The following is a 19,039-nucleotide window of genomic DNA, read 5'->3' as shown; positions in this document are numbered from 1 at the left end:
AAATTACACTTGAGGGAAAATGATACAACAGACTTGCTAAACTGTAAAAGAGGGTTTTTATTGGCATTTCAATGGCCAGTAACAGCCAGTACAACTCTGGACATAACACAAATTATAGCTTATGTACCACCTCCCTAGAATATAAAAGTAACCTTTGACACAGCATAAATAAAATTATAAATAAGAAGTGACATTATAATTATTTATCATAATAATAATTTCACCTCTAAAAACATTCAAACATGCACAAACCAGAACTAAACTTTCATTCTTCATCTCGACACAACCTGGTTCTCTTGAACTGAAAGCCAACACAGCCTCTTAATATGAAGAAAAGATTCACGCTGGAGGCGTTTGGGGCCAAGCTTCCTAAAACAGATTTAACACCAACTCTTAGAACGTCAGAGTCTTATTACATGTAGTTCAGCACATGCCATGGCTGATCAGTTTTTGGTTCTGGTGGTTTTGTGCCGGATCATTGAGCCCCCACATGCGGTGGAACTCCTTGATGAAAGGCTTCACCAGGTCGGGCTCCTCAGTGATGAGGATGTTCTCCATGTTGTTCTGCACTGCTGTCAATGTCCAGTTGAGGGAGCCGGTGATGAGCAATCGGCTGTCCACTACTGCAAACTTGTGGTGCATGTGTGTAGAGCTCTTGTCACATCGCACACAGATCCCTGGGGAGGATAAACAAAAATGATGAACATGAAGAAAGAGGGCAAATTAATGAGTGCCTTTCAGTACATATGTACAGTGTCTATGAAGATGCCACCCACTGCCTGTTGTGAAGCTGCTGAGACAGGTAGAAAGCACACTAAAGCAGGAAGAGATACCTCCTAAAATGAAGGATAATGATAAAAACAACACAAAAAGATGCAGTTAAAAACCAGTGAGAACAAATGTGTCTTCAGATGTGTGTTGAAGCTGTTAATAAAAAAGGGCTCATTTAATTTACACTGGGAGGCTGTTCCAAAGGTTTGGAGCTGCTGCAGAAGCATGAGCTCCCTTACTAACTGACCTCAACCAGGGAACAGCTAAAGGCAGTTTTCAGAAGAGGTCTGCAGTTTGAGTAAGGGCAGAGGAATTCAGAAATTTACTCAGGTGTCAATCAATGCAAACCTTTAAAACATAAAAAAACATACACAGAAACACAGTATAGAGGTCAACAACAGTTTAAACGATCATTAAGCGAGTATTTAGTGTAAATGATTTTATCCTTTAACAGAGTTTGAACCATCTTAGACAAGCTTTCTTTTAATAGTCTTCAGGATTAGGTCTTCTTGAAGGACTTTCCAAAGCTCTCTTTTGGAAGCTGGCTGCTTTTTGTTTTGTTCTCTGTCAAGATGATCGCATTCTGCTTCAATAATGTTGTGGTCCAGGCTCTGCAGAGAATTTATATCTCCATAAAACCAGACCTTCAGTCCAGTTCTTGGTTAGTTTGGCATTCCTCAGCCTTTTCTCCCACTTTCCCTTCCTTAAGAATTGCTTCTTGACTGTCCCCCTTCCATGTAGACCATTTCTGATGATGCTTCAGTGAAAAATTCTTCTGACCAAAACCATCTTTCCATGGAATTTTTTTTCCTATTTACCAATATTCCCTTCAGATACTGTTCACTTGTTGAAAATACAGTTTTAGGCCTTTCATTTTTTTTCTTCTGACACTTCAAGAGGACCCTGAACATCATGCAGAGATATGCAAAGCTTTAATCTAACAGCTTTTTGGCATTCACATTGTTGGTTCAAAAATACTCATTTATGCCTGTCAAATTATCTTGTTAACTGTGGCGTTTATTATAGCTGCATCTAAAAAACTGGAACGAATGACGTGTCTTTGCAACAATCAAATAATTAAGGTGCTCTTCTAAATCTGACAGACTTGTAGATGGATACAAAGTTTCTGAATAAACTGTCCAAACAGTAATAATCAAGGCTGAAGCTGAGTATAACCTGAATAATTGATTTCTAATATAATTTAAGTCACTATATCAGCATCTTATCTGACATTTAGGGCAGCTTTTGTGTATCTTACAAACAGATGTGCATTTACTTTTTGGTTTAGAGGTGACACCTCTGAATATTTTACATAATTATATAAATTTTTGTTTTTTTTAATAGGAACAGTATGATACATGTAAAGTATGCTGTGTTTCAGTTATTGTGCAGAAAGTGTTTCTCTTCAGTTTAAATGGAGACTATTTAACCATGGATTATTCTTATTATTGCACATTCTTGAAATACTAAGAGCAAACTCTTTACCAGAACTTTGCTTTTAAGGAGGATTTTTCTTTCAAGTTTGATGTGGCTTGGTTGGCCTGATCCCTCTGAGTAAATAGTTTCTTCTTCTTTTTTTAAGGTATTGGAAGAGTGTAAGTTACCAATTTTGACCCCAGGACATGAGCAGTGCAAAGATGTCCCTTTAAAATCATTTTAAGAGCCTGTGCATGTCAGTAAATATTCCCTTTACCGAAAACCTTCCTCAACAAAGCGACAGCAGGCTGAGCTACAGCACTGTCTGCTGGTGGCTGTTTCATTCAGCAGGAAAGAAAGATTTCTGCAACATAATGACAAAATATGAAAATGGGAGTTTATTGTTCCTTGAGCCAAAGCGCTTTGCAGTCAACATTCACCGAGGTTCGTGCACACTCAGAAACACTTTGCCTAATAACATTTGCTGTCTGGTTGCCAGTTTTGTACTTACTTAATTCTTACCTAACCATATGCAGCGGTGATTTATTAAATGCAGAGACAAAGTGAGACAGCATGAGTCAGACTTGTGGCACAAATCTTTCACAGCACCATTACTCTGACTCATTCATAGGGCTTGTAGGGGCAACCTCCACTGACCCTGACCCCCCTGTCTTCTCACTGTTCACCATTAAGGATCATGGGGTACTTACTGACAATGATACTTGACTTTCAAGAGCATGGAGTGAGCTCCTGTTGTCAAATAAGACCAGCATCTTCGTCATCCTTCCCGTATCTCAACAAAAAATGTCTATAATGACGGTGTCACAGAGGTTGGTGTGACTTTTTCTTTTGTAACTAATAATATCTTCCCATAGAGCTACATATGTCTCGCTGTGGTATATTTCTTAATTTTCCAGTCATAAGGATACATGGCTACAACAACACATTATTAAACACCTTGAAAGCATATAAAAATAAACTAAATGTGTATCTCTTACCAGCCTCGCGGAGGACACCAATCTGGGAGCCAGAGATGGCCGAGTAGTCCTTGTCGGTAAGGACTCGGATGGTTACCCCCTTGCTATGCAGCAGTAGTACAGCCCGACTCAGGACCATGTTGGAAAAAGAGAAGACACACAAGTCCAGAGAGGTGGAAGCAGAGAGGATGTGGCGGAGAAGACGGGAAAAAGAGGTCTCGACACCATGAGGCAATGAGCAGGAACAGAAACTGGAAGAGCAAAAACCAGGAAAACATGTTCAATGAGCTGTGATGATACTTGCTCCTAATGGTTACATACGGCGGATAAAAAATATTACACGCCCCTATTAAAATGTCAAGTCCAGTCACCTTTATTCAAAAAGCGCATCTAAAAACCAGATGTTTGCCAGCGTGACCTAAATGCCATGACTTTGTGATGTTAAAAGAATGAGACCACAATATATCCTTTCAAAACTTGTTCCACCTTTAATGTGACTGATAACCTCTACAGTTCAACTGGAAAACAAAGAAATAAAAAAGTACAATAAGCTGGCTGCATTAAACTATTACTTTCATTTTTTTTACTTGTTTTTATTGATCTTTACAGATCATATACAAAAAGAGGAAAACAACAACAGACGAAACATTGACAAAAACAGAAACAAAAGAAAATGCTAATAAAACTCAACACAAAATACAATAAATGGAGCCTACCCGATTCCTTAGCTCTCAAAGGACTACACAGTCCCTAAATAAACGTCCATTTCCCTAACTTAAATCCTCTCATTGTTCAGTCTCCCCTACTGATCAAATATCTTTCCATTAATTCACTTTTCACATTTGAGACATAACATCTAAACTTTAAACCAGTTTTTTCAATCATTCTCTCTTCCAACAAAATTAATCTGATTATTCCTGTATCTTTCACATTTTTCACCCAAATGTCAAAAAGAGAACATCATTGTTTCCATTACATATATTTTATGAACTATTTCCAACCATTCATCGAGAACAGGGATCTCTTCAAAACAGCCATTTACGGGTTATTGTTTTTTACTGGCCACCAGCAATAGCTGTAGTAAATATAGTTTCCTTCCTGTCGTGTACTCAAATAAATAATACTTAAATAAACGTCCAATTCAAATCCTATAATTTGGTTCATTTTCTCCACCACCTGCACCCCAGTGTCCACTAATGCTTGGACCTTTCCAAATAATATGAAACTGGTTTGCAGATAAATTACTACACATTCTCCAACACTGATTATATTCCACCATCTTGTACATAGTTTTATTTTTTCATTTGTGGAGTCAGAAAATATCTGATAATGTTCTTCCAACCAAGTACTTTCCATAGATCTGAACTTAAAGTAGACTATTACTGTGTTGAGGCACCTTTTGATTTAATTGGGACGTTCAGTCTTCTCGGTCACGCACCTGCTATCAAATGAAGAGACTCTGATTATCCCCTGAAAAAAGTTCAGCTGTCAGAAATTTCCTGACATATCCTCAGTTGTCTGCTACTGCAAAAGTAATCATTCACATAAAATTTACATACTACATTTGTACGGACGTAGTATGCAAGCTTATAAGACGTTCTTTCTCAAGCATGCTACAGCAGTTTTAGTCGGTTTCTGGTGCAGAGACGAACAGGTAAACTGTGTTTAGCTTGCTTAATGTTCATAGAAGCCCTTTTTGAAAATGTGTCTTTATGATACACCTGCTGTTTTTACTTAGCTGGTAGAGGCTGCGCCTTTTTGCATTAACATCCATTAACTCAACAATCTTGACAATGATGTGAGGAAAACCATAACTATCATAACTTTAACTCAGCTATGATACATATCACTTACCGAGGTGAAGTGGGAGTAAAGATGTGCTCCACACAGGCCGTTTCTGAGGGGAAGAACAGGACCTGATTGAGGGTTCTTCTGGACCTGAGATGACTGAGGAGCCAACTAAGTAGCTCCAGACTGACAGTAAGGGCCACGGCCCCCAGGCCAACCACCTTCATGGTCACCATCATCGACATCTATCACATAACATCCAAAAGTTTGATTAAGTCCAGCTCCCTTCTATTTAAGCCTTAAGGGCAACCTTTTCTTTACATGTACATGTTTTCTTTTATATAGATCCTACAGTTCATTTCCTTATGACATTGCTGTGGTCTGCTGATATTGTTTGAAAAATAATAAAAGGAATTGTAACAATATTGCTGACAATTTACAGACAAAACACCAGAAACTCACATCTATAACCTGATGAAAGGTCTGATAGTGGGATCAGTATTTAGACCCTTACCCCACAAAAAATGTTCCCTATCCACAAGTTACTGCTGCGATATTTTGGGGATCATAATCACCGCTGCATAGTGTGCATATCAAATTTAACAGCTGTAGAAATTAAAGATCCAACTAATTTTAACGGCACTCCATTTATTCTTGGAAAGTTGAATCAACAACAGAGCATTATATTTTATAAGGTCATCAGACTGTATGTGAAGTCGCTGTCCTGTGAGTAGCGTGTAGCTCTTAAAAAAAATTAACATTTTGTTTTGTTATAATAGTTTATACATTTTAAAGAATCACACAATTTTCTCATCTAACAAAGAATCCCTTTATTTGTATTTTATTGAAATATTACAATAATTAGGTTTCAGTGGAAACAAATCGTTTAGTGAGTGAAAAGTATTTCTTGCTGACAATATACTAGAAGTGGAGTAAAAACTCCAATGCAAAAATTTTAAAAACATGTCAGACAAAATACTCATTTTCTGTTATTAATTTGCAAGTTGTCTACTTATGGTTGCAAACATAAGCAAGGCAGGATCCTTTTCACTGGGGCACATATCCCAATAAAATCTAAAATCTGGGTTTTATGTAACATCATGTCCAGTTCCACTTTGGCTGACTGATTATTTTGACTGCCTTTTTTAAATTTATTGAAACACAGCATGGAATTCATCACTTGCATGAACATTGACAGGCATCATTAGTCTGAATTATGCTTTATTTTTCCCTTTGTCTTATTTTACTTTTTTGAAACATGTACTACAGGTCTAGCGTTCAGGTAAGGACATCAGGATTTCCTTTCATTTTGTACTTTTTGTTATTCCATCACTAATCCTATCACTATAGGTGGTATTTCTTGAAGCAATCAGGCTTTTAGGAGACAGAGGAACACACTCCGTTTTATGCAAGTTTCATTAAGTTAAAAAAAAAGTGGTGTTGGGATCTATTTCTTGGCAAACATCTGTGAATACTATGCTTCCATCTTTTAGCTTTTTCTGGTATACAATACTTAAAAGTCTACATGTTTGTTTTGGTCCACAGAGGATGGCATCACATCTGGCTCTGCACCTTGTTCATCCTCATCTGGACTTTCACATTTCCTGTCTCAGCCTTTCTCTCTCTGGACTTTTATCCTCTGTGAACTCTATACCCAAGCCTCCCTCAATGATTTCAAGGATCTTTTCTGCCTCTGCCATGGGGGTGTCCACTAATGAAAATGTGACAAAAACAGCAGTACAAAGTCCTGACATCCAGTACAGAGGACGTTAATAAAAGAGCATTTTTCTAAAGAAAATAAATTAACTCAGCTGTGAAAACTCGTTGAAATAAGGTTTACACGCGGAAAACAATTGAAATCTAATATTTAAATTATGTTATTTGTTAATAACATGTTTTTCTTTCTTTTTTCCATAAATGTGCTGACTAAAATGAAGCCCATTTTGAAAGACAGACACTGTCAAGTTTGCAATGCCACCTCACATGTGACATCATCTTGAAGCTACAGTTGCCCTCTGTAAAGATCAACAGGACTTAATAAAGTAACGTGTGAAGTGGGAGAGAAAGCAACACAATTGTAATGACCACTACAGTGGACAAATTTTAATTTCTGTATCTCAGGAGGATAAGCTAATCGCGTGTTGGTATGCACAATTCACACACAAAACAGGCCAAAAACAAGGTGATTTCAGTAATGACGGTTAGAGTCTGTGCTCCATTACGCTTTATGTCTTGCAACGCCACTGCCCAGAACCCCTTTTTTCTTTATTTTAGCCCAGGGATGGCAAAGCCAAATTGCATTCTTTTGGTATTATTAACTAATAGGTGTTCAGTTTTGTCCGTTCACAATGCTATTCTAGGTGACTATAGCTATAGCCTATTTGGGTAAACCGACACTTGAACTTTTTACAGGTACATGTTGTTTTGTGCAGCAACACACAGCAAATTGCGCAAACGTTATCAAAACTAAACCTCTCGAGATATGAGTCAACAATAACATATTCAAAACATGAAACATAAGATAGCGTTTAGTGAACCACACCTGACAGAACTTCTGTTGCCACCACGCGGGGAATAAACTCAGTAACACTTCGTTTCGTCACTGCCAGTCACATTGATTGACATATCAGACAGCCAATGGCTGTCAAGAAAACTGAAACTCTGTCCAATCATTTACATGTAACAGTCACTGGTGCCGGGTCTTGCTGAAGGAATCAGTTTGCTCACAGAAACGTGTGTTTTTAACACTAAAAGGTAAACGATTAAACTTTTACTACTTAATGTATAATAGTCTGGTTATGTTTAATAGTAAAGAGTATTCGAATCATAAACAAATACGTTTTGTTAGTCCACCAAACTCATCTTTTTTGTCGTGAGGCGATTCAAGTTGTTGAAAAGACCAGCAACAAACATGCTAACGTTAGCTTGCTAACTAACCCACAGCTACTAGCGCAGCTACTGTTATTGTTTTCCGGTCAGATATTCCCACATAAAAAGGCTATTTTTACTTGATACACGTGCTAGATTAGTTTAAGCTAGCTGTTTCTTGTCTCTTTCACTCAGACTTTTTTTTTCCCCCAGCTTTTGTACAATGGGACGCCGCAAGTCTAAAAGAAAGCCTCCCCCCAAGAAAAAGATGACAGGGGATTTGGAAACTCAGTTCACCTGCCCCTTTTGCAACCACGAGAAATCCTGTGACGTTAAAATGTAATTCACTTACAGTAGTAAAGACGTATGTTTTCATTTCTCTCTTTTTTATTGGATGGTTGACAACTTACCATCTGTTTTTGTCACAACAGGGAAAGAAGCAGAAATACTGGAATAATATCATGCACAGTCTGCTTGGAGGAGTTCCAGACTCCCATTACCTGTATCCTTTACACGCCATACGGTATACATTTCCTTCCCACACAGCAACAAAATAATGAGACAAACAGGAAAGTACATTTAAATGTCAAACCATTAAAAAAAAGTTTTAAAAATAGGTTTAAGCATGTCAGTTCGTTTTTGATTGAAAAGAAGTAGTTTGAGAAATTTTCTCAGCTCTTAAAAAGTATTTTCAGTCAGATTCCGAAGCCATCAACTAAAACATTTCTTCAGGGTTGTTAGTTGTCATAGTGACTGGAAAGATGAAATGAAGTGAAATAAGGCTGAAAATGTTCAATCTGAAGGTAATTAAAGTTTTTAAATTGTGTCTGTGGGGGCTGTTAGTTAGGCCAGCTGCTGGAAAACAGGAAGAAACCGCACTGTTGCCTTCATTAGAGCCATAGTTGTTGTGTTTCATTAATTTGTCAAGACATACATATTTAATTCTAACGAGGTGTCTTGGTAGGGAGGTTATATCGTGTACAAGAGATGTTCCTTTCACATCTTTAATGTCGGATGTCAGTGGGAGCTGCTGAAAGCAGGACAGGGGTTCTCACCACGAATTTCTCTCATGTTTACTCATTAAATTGACAGATGCTGCTGGTAAGAAGCTTGAAACGGTTACTTAGTTTATTGATCTTTTTTCAGTGTTACACTTTCTTTCAAAAGTTCTGAATGTACGTGTAGATACACATCATATTCCATTTAGATAGAAGTTTACAGAATTCAGAATATGATATTCCTCCATTGTTGTGACCATCTCATACCAAAACCACAAACACTGGTTTAAAGTCAGGTAATTCTTACACAGATATAGATGAATGTAGTGGGATCCAACCTGGAAAGTGAGGACTTTTTGTGTCCAGTCACCACAACAGACACACATATGTCCTCTGATACGGTTGTATGGTTTGTATGTAGCACCTACAGCATCTAGACAATGTTTTGTTATACACGGATTGAAATTATTCAGGTTAAACTTATGGAAAAATGTCTGTGTGTCTTATTGAAAGGAGAACTCCACATTATGTTATTCTGACATTTAAAAAAAGAAAGAATTTCATATAATAGAGTTAAAGCTTGGGTTTTTTTTTGTAGCTTTGCTCTATTCCTATGTTTGTTTTGGACCTCCTGTGTGCATGAACACTGTGCACAAACTGATCAAATTAGTTGTTGATTGAAAAGTTGTCCAGCTTAAAGTATTATGTGGCTGATGAGCTAACTTGAGACTACAGTTTATAACAAAAAATACCACCTCATCCTTTCTTTTTCCGTTTTTGTTGTTTTTATTTGATACAATATTACTCAAATAAAACAAAGCAATACAAGAAAAGGCCAAACGTCAAATCCATAGTGAAATGTATTTCTCCCTTTTTGTTTTCAGCAACATTAAATCAGTATATGAGATCAAGAAGAGTCAAATATGTATGTTTTAACAGATTTATAAAACACAAAAATCATGTTATTAAGTTGGACAGTGTTACAGTCTGTCTGATAAGCTGTCGTACCAACCAACAACCCCTGTGCTGGTGTGTAACGGTCACCAGTTATTGTAGAAACAAATATTAGTTCATTGTGTGCTTTCTGCTTCAAATGACTTATTTTTAGAGCTTGCTGCTTTCCATCACTTTCTCTGTTCACCCATGTATTGATTTAATCCAGTAATATTTTTAACTCTGTGCTGTAACTTGTATTCCTTAATCCATTACTCATCAGATCTGTCAGAGCCAGTTGACGTGTATAGTGACTGGATAGATGCCTGTGAAGCAGCCAATCAGTAGTCCTCAAGAAACTGGACTAATTTCAGGGCGATGGAGAGGATGAGCATGCAGCTGGTGGGATGTGCCCATTTGGATAAAGCGGATCAGCGGATATAAGTGAAACTTTCAGTTGTGTTTTTCACAGGTTTTGTGGTTTGTTGAGATTTGCAGCTCTGTGAGCTACAGCCTCGCTTATGAGGTCCTCAGCAAAAACATGCTCAGAGATATCTGTCATTCTGATTTCAGCCCACAAACATAGTTTTGCCTTTCGATATGTATTACATAATTATTTTATTTTAATTTTTTCATGCAGGTTACATTGATTTGTTTTCACACATTCAGCAGAGCTGTGTGTTTTTAAAATACATTTTTTGATGGATTTCAGACCATTCAAATACAGGCTTGTTTTATAATATTTAGTTTTGAATGTTAGCAACAGTATTTCAGGCACTTAAATGGCTTTTAGCTGATACATAAACAGATGAACAAGCATACGTTTATGTTAGGGATTTGTAGAAGAAGAAGGAATCTCATCTCAGCTTTTTGTTGTGAAATCTGTGAAAATGACAACCCGGTTAGTCTAAAAAGGAAAGGTGAATACATAATGTTGAAACAGTATAGAAACAATGTGTGTATGTAAAAGATTTCTTCACATCCAGTCCTGAACTGATGCAGACATCCACAGCAAGATCTATCTGGAGAGAAACCTTTTCTCCCAGCCTCCACTGTCAGACCTGACTAAGTCTGGACAGGAGTGAACTTCTTGGCTGGATGTTAATTCAATTTCGGGCAGCAGTGAAGTTGGATGATGTCACACTTTGCATCTCATTTTAATACTTAATCCAAGTCCTTTCTTAACGTTTCAGATAATCAGTTTTATTCACTCAGAGTAAAGCATGCTGTTGCCATCCCCCCCACCCCCACAATAATGACCAGCATTCTCTCAAGGCACCAGGTCATATTATAGAAAGCTATTAGATTTGTGCTTAGCTGCTCAGGACATGGGGTTTTAATTGTTTATAATCCATTTGATCTCTGTTGATTGTTTTTAGCTCAATAACTGAAATGAAAAAAATAAATGATTTTTGCTAATAAGCACATGTGCAGAGGAATGTTTTGTTCTCTATAAATCAGCCTGAAATCCTGAGTGATTATTTTCTGACACTAGACAGTAATTAATGTCAGCAAAGAAATCGTATCAGAATCTTTTTATGTAAAACAATTAACACAATTTTTATTTTAATGCTATGGAAAACATTAAAGCATAAAGCTAATGAATATTTCAGTTTTATTTTTACTTCTTAATGGACCAACAGTAATATTGTACTCAAACACGTCTGGCTGACCTTCCCTTTCTCGGCCACTTTATCGTTTTCTTGTTTCTTCTGAAGGTTTAAATCTTTAAAGCAAACTAAGTGAAAATGTATTAGAAAATACACTCGGTAAGTTGCAGAAAAATCGGGATGCAGCATTTTTCATTAACTACCAGTTAAAGATGGAAATGTTGGATCCTTCACACCCAGCTAAAAAAACAAATCAGTGTGTATGTGTATTTGTCAGAGCAAAATGGTGATGGTGGGATTACATTATAACAAACACCGTGATCCAACCCATGATGACGTGTGCCACCCAGTGTAATAATGTAACTTATTAATGTGATTATAATGGTTTCTACCCATGGGACAAAGGAATGAACATTTTTATTTTGGTAGTTTTATATATTTGACATCCAAAAACTGAACAACAGCAGCTGGTGACAAGTTTGTCCTCAGGATGAAGAAATCAGAGCTGGTTTTAAGTTTACCAATCAAAGATGCATTTGATTACATCTCACTAAATACTTAAATTTTCTTTTGATAAGTAATTTTAAAGCTATAAATTGCCATGGTTTTGACTAAATTGTGTTCTATTTGGATGAAATAGTATTTAAAATGGAAGGGCTCTACTTAGAAATGGGGGTTTTATTTCAGTTTATATGACACATTTTCAGCCTTGAAAAATATTTTTTGATGACAAGAAAGTGCTGGACATCCTCATCTTGAAAGTGCAAGAACATAAAACCCCAGAAAATGTCATTTTATTAGTAATAATTGCTGCAGTTAAATGTAAAGATGCTGGACGCTGCCTCTGTGTGCATCTCCTGATCTGCTGTCCTGTGGCTTCGGTGCCCCAGTGACACATTTTTAGGAGTCCAGTATCCATTCATCCCTGCAGAGCACCGAATGTGGGAGACCACAAATGAAAGAAGACACAGTGTAGCAAGGTTGTGCACCAGACAGGGCTGAGTGATAATAGATGAGATGTGGAGTGCCTGCCTGGGCTCTCCACCCAGGAGGAGTGTGTCCATGCACGCACGGCACCGCACTGCACTGTGTATTGTATTTGATGATGGACCCCAGCTGGAGAGGTATTGACGACGCCTTATGAAACATGCTGGAGGATGATTACAATGGAGAATGATTATCACTTGGTCTCTCCTCTGTCTCTGCTTGTCCCCTCCCACTCCCTCCCCCTCTCTTCTATTTCTCCGTCCCTTTCTTTCTCCTCTCCCATTCAGCACGCGAGGTCAAGTGTCACTCCGTCTCCGTTGTCAAGGCTGCCAATCACCCACACAGTGAGTGCAAGCAACTGTTGCCAAGGAAACAGAGCGATTTTGGTTGCTAGGCACCTGGAGCTGTGCTCACAATAGTCATTTTGTTGCTTGGAAGCACACACATGCTCATGTAAATACACACATAACCACAGACATGGCTTTTGCCCAATCAACAAGTTCACATGACGTCAAGAGTGAAATTCGGATTAATTATAATTACATACTGTCACAGATTTGCTTACGTAGTGGTAGGAAATCATGGGAGTGTAAATGATAAGTGTGCAATTTATCTTGAGGAAGTTACTAGATGCTAATGTATTGCTGAATTTGCAAAGAGATGTTGATTTTCTAATTTATAATTCCTAGCAATAATGCTAATGTACCAAAAATGTAATTCAAGATGTTTTATTCCACCACCTTAGCTACCTGATTAATCAGCACACTCAAACGTCCAAGAATTCTTCAAAGCCATACCTCAACTTGATCAATAAAAAACATAAACATCCATCATGCTGACCAAAAATAGTTACCCACAAAAGCAGTCAATCCCTTATTTCCCCACCGGCGCATGGACCCAGTGAACCTACAATCTGTGTGCATTCAAATGTTTACCATCTATTTTCATGGGATCCAACCCTCATGAATCCCCATCATGACAGCCAGTCTGATGGTTTAAATACTTAAATGTCAGCCAAGGGTGCAAGCCTTTTACATGTCCTCATGTGTTGCTGTCTCCTGTTGCTGCTACAGGCATCAAACTCACACATTTTTTTTTGGCATGAGTCATAAATAGGAATGCAAAAGCTGGATGCTTGCTAAGTGCAGCTAAAAGTTATACCATCCCTCAACGTTGCAGTCATTCATGTCCCAAAACCCACAAACAGCCACTCTGTTTGAGAATCTTAAGTCTCCTGTTCAGCCTTCTGAGTGAAATGTTGAGTGCAGAGTGTGAAGCGCTGTGAAAGACACCCATCAACCGATAAGATTATGGGCTCACTTGTGAATGAACGGGGGTACGCAATCAAGAACTTGGAATTAGCGTCTGACTCTGAAGACTTTTGTGTTAAGCCCCCTGAACTAATGCCCGAGGGCTTAGCTTAGTGGCATGGTGCAAGACCGAGGCTGAATCTGGCTGACGACACAAACTCATCTGCTCCACAGGTGTATAGACGGACATGGTTGATAAACCAACAGTGATAAAACCTTGTCACTGGCTGCATTTCATTTGGGCACCTGGCTAGCCCTGATTGCTTTCTATTAAAAAAACCTTTTTGACTTAACAAAATAAGCCATGAAAAAAAAATTAAACAGCACTCCTGGGTGCAAAAGCTTCAAAAATGTGTCACCTCCTCAGACCAGCCATACATTTTCACTTGTTTGTCCAGGTTCTTAGCATATCGAGTGTCACCCCTGCTTTTAGTCCAGTGTTGATGATGAAGCTTCCACTCGACTACGCGTATTCTCAAGCAATAACATCCACATCTGTATTATCAACCCAAGAATACCCGTGGTCGAGACCGGAGCAAAGATGCCCACCTCCTCCCATCCAAGCTTTTCTCTCTCCTTTCGTCTCCGGAGCTCACCCTCTCTTTCTGTGTTCATCCCTTCAGCTCCTGCACTCTGAATGAGATTGCGGTGTAGAAGGAGGAGGTCTGTGTGGAGGCGCATCTTTAAGGACAGCACCTATGATAAAGCAGACAAAAGAAATATTTATCCTTGAATGGCAATGCGGCGGCTTTGCTCAGGCACATTTTTTTTTATTTATTTTTTTTATTATTGCACAGTCACATCTTGAGCTCACTGCCAGACTAATAATTTGATTGTAAGTTTTATAATAGCCACACACACATATTACACACAGGAGCTCAGGTAGATATCTTTACCTAAGCTGCACCAAGTAAACTGATTTCACTGCCAACAGCTCGTCCCTGGTATCAAGCAACAATTTAGCCTAACGCTTGGGGAGAGGACAGGCTCAGCAATTATCAAATAGATGTCAGTATGTGTTACTCTGCGCTGAGGGGAGGGAGCGATTACCAAACAGATGTTCAGCCTTCACGTCCAGCCCCTTCTTCTCACCTATTGTCTTCTTTTATTCCACTTTCCACTTCTGTCTGCCACCTATCCTCTTCCTGCCATCCCAACTATTGTCTCCCATCTCCTTCCAATGACAACACACCCGTCTTTCTTTATGTCCCACTGAGAATAAGACAGACTCTTCCCAATCCCCACAAGATACAGTAGCTGTAAGCTGAGGAGGAAAGAAGGAAGGAGGAGGAGAGCCATTGGGAAATAAATAAATAAATAAAAAAAGGTGGAGGGGGAAGAAGGGAGTTTAGGTTGCATCAGCACCACAGACAGCTCCTTCTTGAAAACTCAAAGTAGCTTACAAACAGGGCTTGACGGTCTCCCCAGTTTCCCTTTTTTCTCCCCTCCTCTCACTTTTCCTCTTAACCTTTCCCCTCTAATCACTGCAATCCCTTTGCCACCTTCTTCACTCTTGTCCCTTGTTTGCCCTTTTATCCCCGTCTGCCCCTCTTTCCTATGCTCAGATCAGCTTATTTATCCATTCAGACGCATACAGTACATGAATCATACATCATTGTCTGTATCTTTTCAGCTATCAAAGCTGCACACCATGAAACCCGACACTCCTGGAAAATTCCCATTTGCCTCTGACAGTCCTCTTCCCCTCTCACACTCCTGTGAGACTCTTAACCTGCTGTCACTGCAAGGCAAGTCGAGAAGATCTTGACGTCTCCCTCATTAACCAAACTCCTCTAGTCTTTCGCTCCTCGTCTCCCTCCCACTCGCCTCTTGCCTCTTCCTCCATCCCAACTGTCCATGTCCGGCCTGCCAATGATGACAACTCAAGTGGACGTGTCTTCTGTTCTCACCACGAGCTGTGAAGAGATGTACGAAGGTGTCAGAGATCTGGTGTAAAAATACACCCTGCTGCTGCTGCCCCACTCACTACACAGGACCTGCCCGTGTCTGCTCAGTGTCACCAAAATGTCTTTGTCTGATCTGAAGAAGACACGCATCACTGTGTGCAGTGTGTATGTCGAGGTTAAACTACGACTGCATGACACTTGTATGGGTGTGCCTGAAGCAGCAGCTTTAAAACTTATGGACAAGCAGGCCTGTTTTGTTCTTTTTGTCACAGTGATAAAAAGTGATGCTGCATCCACATATTTATGATTATACCTTCATCCCCAATAACAGCTTCATGGACTGGTAAGAACTTTATTTGATGGCAAAAGACATCTGGTTTGCATTTATAAGAAAATTCATTTCCTGAATTGACTTGATTGAAAGTGAACTGGCTCCAGCTGGAGGGCCTAATGAAAGAAAATCGGTCTGTGTTTCATATTTATGTCTGACGCAAACAGACTTATCAATCCTTTCATGTACCTGGTATTTCGAATAGGACACAGAATTTCAAGTGGCTGTGCCAGAGGCAAAGACGAGACGGGCTTGTGATGGAAACAGAAACAGAGCTGCTGCCTGCACATTATTGCTTAATTGTTTGGAACTAAAGGCCCTGTTATGAGGATGTTTATGCTTATGCCTGCAACAGCAAACCTTTCCAGTCATTTCTGCCACACTGTAGAGGCTAATAGTCACTATACTGGCAAAAATAAATAAATAAATGACCCAGTGATGGCTGCATCAAATTTAGCCTGGAGTGCAAAATGGAGCTAAGCTCTGCTTTTGCCAAACTTTCTGTGACAAAACTTAACAGAGACACTTTGGTTTCATTAATCTTGCAGGGGCCCTAATGCACATGGTTCCAGTTGGCCTACTGGCCCAGATAACCACACAACCACACACTGTAAAATTGCAGATAGCCAGCACCTGTTCTCTACGTGACAGGCTTGGATATCAAGCTTTCTTTGTTTGTAAATACATCCGCTTCCACTGACAAGGAGAACCCAGTTCAGAGTGGCAAGCGTGGATTGAATTTTTTAACCCCTTGCATCTTTTCTTCCACCCAACAGGCTCCACAGGCGGAAGCCACGCTGGCATGCTGCTGCTGCGGTGAAATATTGCCGCGTGCAGGTGCAATTCTCATCAAGTAATCTGATAGGCACTTTGGCAGGGATGCTGCTGGGACCAACCTGTTCAGTTATCAAATCATAACCCGTGCCAACGAGGAACTGTTCGGGCGTTCATCTGCTGTCGGATTGTGTTGTAAAACCGTCTCAGCTTTAAAATCTACAAGTCTTGTATTTTTTTTCTTTTGTTTTCTTCACTTCGGGGATTATCTACAAACAGGCTATCTGTGATGGTAAAAGCGAACTAAAGTGAAAGGACTCTGTGGCCAAATCGATTTTCGTGGTAAATAACACAAAAGAAGAAGAAGGAAAAAAAAATCTGATACCTACCGATGTGTCCACGTTAACGCAGCTGCCACGAAGAATCCGCTCCGTTTGCCATACATTGTATCCACGCTGAAGTGTGAGAATAGGTTATGCTGTGCAGGGAAACGCCCCCTCCACCACTTCTCCCCTACCCCCATGCAGTCCCCGCTATTCCTTTCTCCACTGCGCGCTTCTCCTCCCGCTTGTGTGGAATCACATAACCACTCCTTGTTTTTTCCATTTTCTCCGAGGGAGGGATGGAGCCTATGCAGCAGCAGCAGCAGTATCCCTTCCCATGCAACTCATCTGCAACCTCTCACCTCTACTCTCCTCCTTTTCTAGATTATTTTATCCTCCTTCCTTTTTATCTTTTTTCCGTGCCTCCATCCAAATAAAAAAATAAAAATAAATAAATAAATAAAAAGACAGCCTCCGGAAAGCTTGCGCCAAAAGTAAAGTGCTATAGTTCTGAAACTGAGGTCCGGGAAACTGAAGCCAATGGAGCCCCGGTAGGCCCAAGGATAACACAAAATTTAGGGTTTAAACAACGAATGCACTTATTAGAGGTGAATATTCATTTGTCTTATTGTCCACACGAAGTGACTGTGTTTTTTTTTTTTTTTTTGCTTATTTTGTTATCTTCAGTGAGCTTCCCAAGAGGTGCAGATGATTTGTTTATCTTCTTTCATATTTTATTATCTATTTGTCACAACTATGGGGCTTTGTATCAGCTTTTTGATGTTTTCTGATGACTCCTACAGTTTTACAATAGTTGGCTGGACAGACCTAATGCAGCAATACAATGCATGACTTAAACCTTAAACTTTATTCAGCTATTTTAATGTGCTGGGTCCATGAGTTCTTGATATTATTTTTGCATTTCAGGCTTGTAACACATGATATAAAATGCGTAACAAATCTAATTTATTTTACCACCTTGCAACAGCAACACTGATAACACTAAGCAATGAAGCACTCTGGAGTTATTTTGTCACATTCTTCCAACAAACAAGATGTGCAACATATGGCGTGGTCTGCATGTTATTTTCTTTTTTATTTTTCATCAGTTCTCCACGTCTATTGTCTGGCCATTTCAGTACAAGTACCCTTTTCTTTTGCGTTTGCAGAATATGGTTTTGCATTTTCTTGTTGAAAAATGTATGAAATACATGCTCCTGGCAGAGATGGTGGAATAAATATGCGGTTGAATGTAGCACACATTTCCTTAGCTTTACCAAAAGTGCTGAAACAACCCTGTAGCAGCAGCAGTAGCTTCTTCTTCTTTTTCTTCTTCTCCTTCTTCTTCTTAAAAAGAAGACAAAAAAAAGAAAGATTGGGAATACCTATTAGCTTGACTACAATACACGTTTCTACAGTGTGATGGTTCATCCCAGATCCTTCAAAGTTCAAAGTTCCCAAATTGGGAATATAAGGCTTCTTTTTGCACAGTGAAGCTTTAAGAAAAAATGAGTGTATATTGTGGTGCTTGGCAGAGGTTTCCCACAGGAATCCCTGCTCCATGTGGTTATTTTAGCTATACTGATGAATGACAGTTCTGATGAAGAGCTGAGGGATTGAAGCTCACAGGTGTTCAACTTAGGCTTGTGTCCTACTCCTTGCACACAGAGTTTCCTCTAGATTCCTTTAATCATTTAATAATACCATGCACTCTTGAGGGAGAAATCTGTGAATCCCTTCCAAGCTTTGAGTCTTTCTTAGCATGTTAAAAAGACAATATAATAAGTGCTGAAGTCATAATAACCATGTCTTTCAGGTTTGAGTAAAGCAAGTTTATCTTCATGGAAACAACTTTTATGTCATTTAAAACATGTTAAAGGGCTGAGAACTGTTACCTCTGTGCAGTTAACTGTTTCACTTCTTAACTTTCACTACCATTGCCCCTCTGTTCATGATTGTTAAGGCAGATGCAAAATTAAAAGCAGATTGATAAAGCCTGCCCTTCACAATGCAGCATAAGCAGGTCCAAGGCTGGAACATATCCTG

At 39.1% G+C, this 19,039-nt stretch overlaps 2 protein-coding genes across 4 annotated transcripts; one reads left to right on the top strand and one right to left on the bottom strand.

Moving 5' to 3' along the window:
• Window positions 1-42: 42 nt before the first annotated feature.
• Window positions 43-14,371, bottom strand: pld6 (phospholipase D family, member 6). 3 transcript variants are annotated; one of them, XM_041982080.1, is made up of 5 exons: window positions 8,231-8,288; window positions 5,019-5,197; window positions 3,186-3,415; window positions 777-836; window positions 43-677 (listed from the first exon to the last, which is right to left on the bottom strand). In XM_041982080.1, exons 1-5 carry the CDS (start codon window positions 8,231-8,233, stop codon window positions 424-426), a joined length of 726 nt encoding a protein of 241 aa, XP_041838014.1. In that variant the 5' UTR covers window positions 8,234-8,288; the 3' UTR covers window positions 43-423. The 3 variants fall into 3 exon arrangements, with proteins under 3 accessions (XP_041838014.1, XP_041838015.1, XP_041838013.1); XM_041982081.1 differs by lacking the exon at window positions 8,231-8,288 and adding an exon at window positions 7,495-7,575; XM_041982079.1 differs by lacking the exons at window positions 777-836; window positions 8,231-8,288 and adding an exon at window positions 14,208-14,371.
• LOC121637806 (transcription elongation factor 1 homolog) lies at window positions 7,615-11,173 on the top strand. Its single transcript, XM_041982084.1, has 4 exons — window positions 7,615-7,706; window positions 8,034-8,159; window positions 8,252-8,322; window positions 10,035-11,173. The coding sequence occupies exons 2-4, from the start codon at window positions 8,044-8,046 to the stop codon at window positions 10,097-10,099; spliced, it is 252 nt and encodes an 83-aa protein (XP_041838018.1). The 5' UTR covers window positions 7,615-7,706; window positions 8,034-8,043; the 3' UTR covers window positions 10,100-11,173.
• Window positions 14,372-19,039: the final 4,668 nt, after the last annotated feature.

This window comes from Melanotaenia boesemani, chromosome 4, assembly GCF_017639745.1.
Source record: "Melanotaenia boesemani isolate fMelBoe1 chromosome 4, fMelBoe1.pri, whole genome shotgun sequence".
In the NCBI taxonomy this organism is placed as follows: Eukaryota; Metazoa; Chordata; class Actinopteri; order Atheriniformes; family Melanotaeniidae; genus Melanotaenia; species Melanotaenia boesemani.
The sequence above is the reverse complement of the archived record's forward strand: the minus strand, read 5'-3'. Positions and strand labels throughout refer to the sequence as shown.

Excerpts from the sequence above, each read along its gene's own strand:
- pld6 (XM_041982079.1), bottom strand. The coding sequence starts at position 14,339 with ATGCGCCTCCACACAGACCTCCTCCTTCTACACCGCAATCTCATTCAG. Across the intron at positions 5,198-14,207 it reads AAAAGCTTGGATGGGAGGAG|ATGTCGATGATGGTGACCAT; the intron begins GTGGGCATCTTT and ends GTTATGTGATAG. Across the intron at positions 3,416-5,018 it reads TTTACTCCCACTTCACCTCG|TTTCTGTTCCTGCTCATTGC; the intron begins GTAAGTGATATG and ends TTGCTCTTCCAG.
- LOC121637806 (XM_041982084.1), top strand. The coding sequence starts at position 8,044 with ATGGGACGCCGCAAGTCTAAAAGAAAGCCTCCCCCCAAGAAAAAGATG. Across the intron at positions 8,160-8,251 it reads AAATCCTGTGACGTTAAAAT|GGAAAGAAGCAGAAATACTG; the intron begins GTAATTCACTTA and ends TTGTCACAACAG. Across the intron at positions 8,323-10,034 it reads GTTCCAGACTCCCATTACCT|ATCTGTCAGAGCCAGTTGAC; the intron begins GTATCCTTTACA and ends ATTACTCATCAG.